The sequence below is a fragment of the Alligator sinensis genome, unplaced genomic scaffold (assembly GCF_000455745.1).
Source record: "Alligator sinensis unplaced genomic scaffold, ASM45574v1 scaffold811_1, whole genome shotgun sequence".
NCBI classification, from domain to species: Eukaryota; Metazoa; Chordata; order Crocodylia; family Alligatoridae; genus Alligator; species Alligator sinensis.
This window is the reverse complement of record NW_005842579.1, coordinates 731,849-741,073: the sequence shown is the minus strand read 5'-3', so window position 1 is coordinate 741,073 and position 9,225 is coordinate 731,849. Positions and strand designations below refer to the sequence as shown.

Below are 9,225 nucleotides of genomic sequence, written 5' to 3'. Positions count from 1 at the left end.
CTTCCTCTTCCCCCGATTTTTTTCTCCCCCCCCCCCCCCGCCATATATACCTTCCCCAAAATCTCTTGCTCCCTGTCTCTGCCCCTGCACCACCTAAGCTTCTTCCAGTTTCTGGTCTTTTGCACGCAAGAGATACTCCTGCCCTTAGCATGTTTTTTCCATCCAGGACGGTTCAACCGGGAGACCTCTCCTCCAGTCCAGCTTAGTCGAAGAAGGGCTATCAGGAGATAGGGCAAGATTTTTCAAACTGTGGGACATAGGGCACCCACCCAACTTGATGATCCAGCCTCCCCTTCAGGTCTTTAACCACTGTGTCTCCCCTCTCTCCCACCCGCAGGTGACTTTCACCAAGCGGAAGTTCGGCTTGATGAAGAAGGCCTACGAGCTGAGCGTCTTGTGTGACTGCGAGATCGCCCTTATCATCTTCAACCACTCCAACAAGCTGTTCCAGTATGCCAGCACCGACATGGACAAGGTGCTGCTCAAGTACACCGAATACAATGAACCCCACGAGAGCCGGACCAATGCCGATATCATCGAGGTGAGACCCACCGTCCTTGCTCCCAGCCTGTGCCTCTTGGCTTGGCATGCGTGTAGGGGGTAGCTCCACTCTCACTAAGACTGGGGTTGCAATGGGCTGGCTGAAAGCACTTGCCAGAAGCTCCAATGGGATGGGATGGGATGTGCCAGGGGTTGCTAGGGTCATAGGAAAGTTGGGTAGGAAGGGACTTCTCAAGGTCATGTCTAGTCTGGCCCCCTGCTCAAGGCAGGATCAGTGCAGACCCTTCCAGCCAAGGGTCTGTCCAACCTACTCTTGAATATTCTCAGAAATGTATATTCCACCACCTCTCTAGGTGCCTGTTTCAATGTGTGACCACCCTTGGAGTGGTTCCTCCTCATATCCAACCCCAGTTTCTTCCACTATACAGATTCACAGAAATTTAGGAGCTGAAAGGGACCTTGTGAGATCATTGGGTCCAGCTTGAGGCCATTGCTCCTAGTCCTGTCCCTTACAGCCATAGAAGAAGGTCCATCTCCGTCCTCTCCACAGTTCCTTCTAAGCTGTGTGCATGCGCGGCCATGCACAATAAAAAATCATGCCGCACAATAACTTTTTAATGCCATGCATACAGTGGTGTCCTGACAGGGGTGGGAGGCTGTGGCCCCATGTGCTGGCCTGGGGGGGATGTGCAGTGCCATAGGAAGGGGACACCTATGCTCCCCCCTGCCACCAGCTTTGCATCTGGCCACTCACCACCCACCCCAACCTGGCCACAGGCTGCTGCAGGAGGGTAGAGGAGTGGGCACACTGAAATACTTGCACACTCCCAGCCAGGATTGCTCATGGATCGCTAAACCTTAGAGGGATCATCAGTCCTCTCCGTCATCACCCTTTAGGTATTTGAGGACTCTTATCAAATCCTCCTCAGACCTCTCTTCTGTAGACTGAATAACCCTCTTTCAGCTAGGGTTGGCTGTCCTGTTACCAAGGGGTCTCATCCCCTGGTTTTCTTTAGCACAGCAGAAAGCTGAGCCTGGGAAGTCTTTCTGGGAGAAAGTGTCTGTCCTTCTCGGACATGTCGGGGGAATTGTGGGGAGGCGCTGAAGGACTGGGTGGCACTGGCTTGTGTTCACCCAAGGGGTTTTAGCCTCACTCCCCTCCCAGGCCAGTATGAGAGTGAGTTGGGCTGGGGGCATGCTTCAAGTCAACACAGAGGGAAGCCAAATATGTGCATAGGGCGTTCACACAGCCGAGATCACAGTGAATCTCAGCCGTCAATCCAGGCCCTGCCCCACCTATGACGTGTTCCCGAGCACAAAGGAGCTGGCTGCCCCTGCACCATGTTCCCTGGAGGAGTGCGGTGCGTGTGTCGCTCTCTGTGTAGGCAGCTTGCTTTACGCCCGGGCAGATCCAGATAAACGCAAGGGCTGGCTGGGCAATTATTGACATCGCTGGCAGGCAGGGAATGAACGCCTCCGGAGCCTTGAGTCATTCGGTTTATCTGCTCGCGGCGGCAGGGGGTGAAGGACCCTGGGTAGGAGCAGAGGCCAGGATGTGGCAGGGGGCAAGCGATGCTGCAGAAGCACAGCAATGCCACTCGGGCTGCATGCCATGAGGATGCTTGAGCCTCTTCAAAGCACCACGGGAGCAACGCTCTCCCCCCGCTGTTCTCCCATGTCACTCCTGCCTTTTGAATCCTTCTGGTGCCTTACGGCAGCCGCGGGCTTCACGCACCCGCTTTGATTTTGTTGGGGGGAGAGAGGAAAAAAAAATCCCTCCTCCTAAATCTGCCTTTCTTTCTGGCTCAGAAGCTGCCTGTCTTCAAGAGCAGGCTCTCAGCTAAGGAGCTTTTCCCCTCATCGTCCAGCTGAGAAAAATCTCAAGGTCTGATTCTCATTTACACTCAAGCCATGTCTGCAAGCAGTTTTCAGACCAGCACCATGCCATCAGCTTAGGGTCTGGGCTTTCTTTTTGTAACCCAGTGGCTCTCCACCTTTTGGGGCTTGAGGCCCTGTTCCAAAAAATCCCAGCTCTCCACTTTCAGTTATTTTTTGACTATGGAAAAAAAAACCCTAGCGCTGTTCTTTTATTGCAAAGACCTCAGAAAGATCAAAACTGGGGCAGACTGCTTGTGACACTCTGGAGTCCTATTTGAAATCTCTGGGTTTATCCTGGGAATCATGTTGGTGTTGCATACCTAACCATGCTAATATTTTACAGCACCCTTAAAAGGATCTTGTGGCACCCCAAAGTTCTGGACACCCTCGTTGAGAATCACGGTTTTAACCAATACCATGCCAATCCTGTATAAGAATAGTTCAACCTGTATAAACCCAATCGAACTACATTTGGACTAAGGGGGTGTACTGGGAACTGTACTGGTGTTGCTGTACTGGTATCATTGTACCACTTGGGGTTCAGGCTGTAAGCAAGGCAAGAGCGTGCTGTGTTGGGCTTTGTTTTCAGTGGTGCTGAGGCCACGTCCTGACAGTGCAAAGGAGTTTGACAGTGAGGGCAGCTATAGTTTGTGCCCATTCAGCATCCTTTTGCCTGGCCGCTGTTGTGCCAAGAGGTCCGAGTACACTCAGGATCTTGTGAGGATCTCATGCCTTGTGTGATGGAGTTTGCACCAGTGCCAAGGCCATGTGTAACCTGGACATGGTCACATTTCCCCCTGGTTTTAAATGATGGTGCAGTGAGAAGTGCAGAATCCAAAGGCTGTCGTGGATGCTGGCACAGATCTTCCAGAAAGTAAATGGGTGGAATTCCCTGATGTTACAGGGTCAGAATTGGCTGCAGGATGGACCCACTTCCATCCTGATCCCAAAGGACGCAGCCACTTGCCTCCTGTGTGCATGATGCTGCAGAAAGACCACCTCATACCCTCATTTCCATGGCATACATTTCACTTCACCCACAGCATGAAACAGCTTGGTTTTGGCCTAAACATACCGTCAACATTTGGTGCTGTGTTCTCCTGTCCGTATGGTCCGAGATCCAAATACTTGAAATCCTGGAAGATCCAGGAGGTGCTTGGCACCAGAGAATGTTCTTGGTGTGCACCAAATAAGTGGAGGAATCTGCATCCCAATCTGAGTGAAGGGAGTCGTGGATGGTGACAGTGAGAGAAGTGGAGGCTCCACAGATTTGCTAAGGGGGCTGCATGATTTGTTACTGGAGGCGTGCTTCTTCCCTGCCCAGGAAAGTCCCACAGAGATGGGTTTTCAAGTTAACCTTTGGGAGTCTCTCTGGCCTACTTGCTTCCCCAGCATAATAGTAGCCTCAAGGTGCTCGAAGAGGGCTCCCAGCTTCCCACAGCCCCCCAAGAGCCCACCCTAACAGCCAAGGATTGTCAGGTCTCCTGCCTTTCCTCTGACCTTACTTCAAGCCAGCTCTTTGCCTTTACCCGCAAGGATCCTTGTTCCATCAAGGATATGATCCATCTTCAACACAGCTGTGGCAGCTCACTCCAGCTGAGGGCCATGCTTTTGTGGTCTCTTTGAAGCCCAGGGGATGCCACCTCTTTAATTTGCGGCCTGATCCAATGATGTTTTCTCCTCGCTGGTGAGAAGGGCCCTGATCTGTGTCCATTCTGCTATTTCCATCGAGCAGGGTTTGGAGGGTTCTTGTGCTGGGCTAGGGCTCTGATGGGTGGTTTGATGTGCTTTGGATTCAGGCATTGGCTGGGCAGTGCTGGGTGAAAACTTGGGCTTTTAGATGTTGCTGGCAAGAGCGTCAGCTGGTGGGGATGCATGACAGAGGTGGGTTTTATGTTGAGGTTTACTGAGCCTCTGGGCTCAGAGACCTACTCTTGGCTCTTCTGCGCTGGATCCCTCTCTGACTGCCCAAGCAGATGGAAAGGAATACTTCCCCTCCATTTTGGGAAAAGTCATATGGTCTAGTGCTTAGTGCCTGATGCTGGGAGGCCGAGGCTCTCCACTTGGCTCTGAAGTATGATGGTGGTCAAATCGCTTCCTCTTTTGGTGCCTCAGTTTCCCCTCCCACTTGTTCAGTCCAGGCACCGTCTCTCTGTACAGCACCTTGCACAATGAGGCCCAATTTTCATAAGTGTCAATAACCTCATTGCAGGGGACTTAGCAACTGCTTGGTGGCATCACTAGGACCTGAGCAGAATATCCCCCGGGGTCACTGGGGGACTGTCTCCCCTTTGCACTAGCTGTGTGACCTTGCTGTCCAACACAGAGCTCCCCTACAAATGGAAATGCTTCATATCCTCTTCTCCCCACCTGCCCATCAGTCTCACCTGGCTGCAGCATCTGCTGTGCTTTCCTCTCTGTTCTGCAATTAAACCCCACCCCTTCAGATGCCGTTTGCTCTGGTGGCTGAGGGAATCTGAGCTAATGACAGATTGGGACACGCAGGTTGGGAGCCAAAAGTTGGTGGCTGCGTTGGGTCTCCAAGGAGGACAGACGGCCATTTCTTCTGTGCTAGGAGAGACAGGCAGCTGCCTGGGAGGGCTGGGTTGTGGGAGAGGTGTTGATTTAGTCTGGGATCTGCTGCAAGAAAGGAGCTGTGAAGCAACCAAGCATGAGTGTATGTGCGAGTACTTGTGTGTGAGGAGAAGCAATTGGTGTGTGTATGTGTGTGTGTTTGCATCAGTGAGTGTGGGAATATGAGTGAGGCTTGCATTTGTCAGTCTTGGGTGTGTGTGTATGCGTGTGCTTGCATCAGTGAGCGTGGGAATATAAGTGGGGCTTGCATTTGTGTCAGTCACGGGGGGAGGTGCGTGCGTGTGCATATGCATGTGCCTGTGAGTGTGTGCATGTGAATTTGAGCATGCATGTCGAATGAACAGGTGTGTGTGTCTATGACTTTGAGCCAACGTGCACGTGCAATTGAACCTGTGAACAGGGGAGGTCCTGAGCTGGGTGATATGTTAATGAGGTCTGACCTTGTGCTGCTTCTGCTCTTTCAGGGGACGTATTCCTGGCAGGAGTCTCGGGGACACTGGATCCTTTAGCTGCTTTTGCAGGGAAGGGGCCCATAAAGTGGATAGAAACAGTTTCCTGAGGGATTTCACAGCACAGCATAGACCCATAGACTTCAGTTCTGTTCCCAGCTCCTAAAGTCTGGCAAGTGGGTGGAGCACCCTGCTTTTTCTTGTTTCCTTGGGTTTGGGGGGGTGATGGAAAGCCAAGAGCAAGGTAGAACAGCCCCAAGGCTGCTCTGACTTGCATAGGGATGGCCCTAAAAGGAAGCACAAACCCCCCCTTGCCCTGTCTCTCTCCAGCCGTGACAAACGTTTAATGGAGAATCATGTTCCCCAGCACTTGGCATATTAGAGACGGACTCCCGTTGTGACTTCTCACGGGGTCACAGTGACAAGCCCCCGTTTCTGTTTGCACACAAATGCCAGCAGCAGGGCAAGGGGCCTCTGTAAGGCTCTCAGCAGTCTCCTGTTTGCACAGAGCAGATCTGGTGACCAAGGGCTTTGTGCACTGGGCCAGGGCTGGGTCAGGGCAAGACTCTTGCTGGGGGCTGGAGATCCCTCACTTAGCTGCATTAACTTTGGGGTTACCTTCCATAAACACCTAAGGAAAAGCCAAGCAGGGGCCTCGTCTGCACAAGAAAGCAGTTCCTGTTTAACTTAAATGGTTCTTTAAACCAGCTAATTAAGCCTGGAGAGAGGCTTCTTTCAGTCAAGCCGACACCGATGCCTCGTCCCACTGCAGCTAGAAATGCTGCCAGCATTTCGCTTGCCTCCGTGAAGCAGCCACGTCCTGCAGGGCACGGTGTTAGCGGCATGCCCCGGGCCTTAGCATCCTCCCAGGCTTTCAGATCTCGTGATGCAGAAGAGGGGTTCCTGAATCAGGTCGGGGACACGGGCACACGGGCAGCCACGTGCTCGCTGAACCCGTGCACGCTGGCTGTGCTCCCGGCTGTCGCTTCTGGTTTCCTTGCTGTCTGGCTGATGTGCCAGGTCAGGGTTCGTGGTTTGGACTGGAGCAGGGCTAACACCGGCCTGGATGCTCAGAGAGGCAAGGATCTTTGGGTAGATGTGATATCTTTTATTAAACCAACTGAGTAGTTGGAACAAAGTTCTTTGCAAGTTTTTTGCAAGCAAGACCAACATAACTACAACCAAAAATCCTGCAACCTGGATGCTCAGAAGTATTCGAAGTCACACTGCCACCCTCCTGCTCCTTCCTGCATTAACAAGGCCTGGCTCTTCCCTGCCTTTCCACCCATTCCCAAGGGCAACATTTTGCACTCCTCCTTGCTTTGGCATCAAGGAGAGACAAGCCTTTCCTCCAGGTGCAGAGCAGAGGCTGAACTTGACTTTTCAACTGGAGGCAAACTTTCCCAGGCTTTGAGATGGTTTAGATTAACATCTCCCTCCTTTTTAGAAGGAGCTGACCGCATCCTGCCTGAACTCCTCCGCCTCTCGTATGCTTGGTATTTCCTTTTTAGCCATCCTTGAGTTGGATAGCTGTCCCTTTAAGAGCAAGGCAGGCTGGGAAAGCTCTTGGGGCTATAAAATTGAGGAGCAGAGAGCTTCAAGGGGAGAGTGCTTGTAGGCAGAGCAGGGATGGCTCAGGTGTGACCCAGGGAAAAAAGGGAGGTTTTTATTTCCCATTAAAAATGTGCAATGGAATTAATGGTTTTCATCCTGCTTGAATCTTTCCCCCCAGAAAAATAATTGTAGGAGGATGAAATTTAAAGGGGACTCCTGATATAGGTCAGGCAGGTTTTGTTCCCCCAGCCCCTTTCCCTTCTTTTCCCACACTAGAAAGGGAGTGGAGGGAAGGAAAAGGGGGAGAAAGGAGAGATCAAAAGATCTGTTTGATATGCTTCCAAAAGGGCTTTTGGGACAAGAAATTGCCCCCCCGCCCCCCCCAGATCCTTGCTCCCAGGCGTTATCCTTGTGTCTGTGGCATCCTGGTCAGGTGATGCAGCATGACCCAGAGCCTGTTCCCAGCCTTGACTGTTGTCAGCACTCTAGCGGGTGACACTATGGTACTTTCCGTCCTGCCGGGCAGCCTGTCATCCGCGCCTGCTGCCAGTTGGAAAGCAAGCGGCCATGCTCCCGAAACGGCTCCCCTCCTCCTTCCCCTCCGCCTCCTCCTTCCCCCGACCAAGCTGCTCAAGGGCCAGAGAGGGCTGCGAGGGGGATTAGCAAGCGCTAAAGAATCTGCAGCCTACGTTCCACATGGCCTTTGGATTAGCTGCCCTAGATGCACATGGCATTTCCCAGGGCAGAGCTGCTGCCCCAGCAGACTGGTCTTCTGCAGCAAGAGCTAATGGGAGGCACACCTCTAGTCTCCAGCAGGTCGCAGATGGCACCGCCGCACCTGCCCTGCCCTGAGAGCTTTCATTTGCCCTTGGCTGAAGGCCTCTTGTGTGTTTTGCTGCAGCAAAGCATCCAGAGCATCCTCAAGTGCAGACTCGGGGGAGATCTGGTTTGAACATTGGTCTCCCCTTCCCCTTCCATCCGCAGCTTTGTTCTGTGTACGAGTGGCAAGAATACCATATTTTACCATAGACAACACTCACTTTTTAAAAAAACAACCCAGCTGCTGGAAATTGGAGTGTGCATTATATGTGAGAAATACGGTAAGAGTAGTTTCTGCTACATACCAGACAAAAGCAGAAGTGAAGTCTGCACACCGTTCACAGGGGGAGCAGGCTCTACTCCTGAGATGCAGTCACTCAGTTATTACAAGGAAAGATCTTTTTTTTTTCCTGTCTTCATTGTGCCTTTCAAAAACAAGGTGCAGTGTCTCATCTAGGGGCGCGTCGTATGTGAGAAAATACAGTGTAGGTCGGTGGAGAGCTGTGGTGCTTGAAAGGATTTGACTTCATTAAGGGAGACACCAGCTAGAGCCAAGATCATCTCTTTGAGTAATCCACATGGATTTGATCTTCCATTTCACCTTTGTATACAGGAGCCAGTTACTTTAACCTCACCCCCGAAGGAAATTAATTGCCTTCCTCATCCAACCCCTACCTTCCCAGTCACTGGTTGCGGAACAAGGCAGTTTAAATGGGGTGAGATCTCTAGTCATTGCTGGTTACAGAGGCCCACCATGTCATTCTAGCTCTGTCTTTCCTCCCAAACCAGAAGAGAAAGATCTGTTATAGCAAACCCTTATCCTGCTATGAAAAATTTCAGACCCAATTAGAAAACCCCAGGGAGAAGAATGGGTTTGGGTTGAACATTGCAGCCTGGAGGTTCCTGGCTAGAGGGGCTTGCCCCTCCACTCAAGGTCAGACCGATTGCTGCATTTGGGGCAGGAAGGAGTTTTACCCCATGGCCAGATTGGTACAGAGTGTTGGGATTTTTGTCTTCTTGACTAGTGGGGGTCACAGCCCTCTGTCTTGGAGCATATTTTGGCAACCCGCGACACTGGCTGCTGCTGTCCTTTTGCTTTGCCTATGTAGTTGTGGGACAAGGTTGACTGTTTCACTTATCAATAGTGATCATTTTGGATGAGAAGGATCCTTCCTCAGGCAGGGGGTTGTACTAGATGACCCCCAGCAATCCCTTCCAGCCCTACTTTCCTATGATTGTTGGATTGTCATTATCATCATTTGTACTGCAATAGCAAAAGTACAGTACCAATACAGCAATGCAGCACGGTACCAATACAGAGCAGAAAAAGCTTGTGCCCCAGAAAACTTACAGTCAGAGTTACTGATACAGCCCACAACACCATCAGCTCTGTTATAAACCTGTATTGTCCAGAGCTTACAGTGTAGGG

At 51.6% G+C, this 9,225-nt stretch overlaps 1 protein-coding gene across 11 annotated transcripts in view; it reads left to right on the top strand.

Moving 5' to 3' along the window:
* Nucleotides 1-9,225, top strand: part of MEF2D (myocyte enhancer factor 2D) — a 101,270-nt gene that overhangs the window by 63,779 nt on the left and 28,266 nt on the right. For all 11 annotated transcript variants that reach the window (XM_025214347.1, XM_014524171.2, XM_025214346.1 and 8 more), the window contains one exon: nucleotides 338-541. In XM_025214347.1, coding sequence (XP_025070132.1) covers nucleotides 338-541 — 204 coding nt within the window. The remainder of the gene's footprint in view (nucleotides 1-337; nucleotides 542-9,225) is intronic.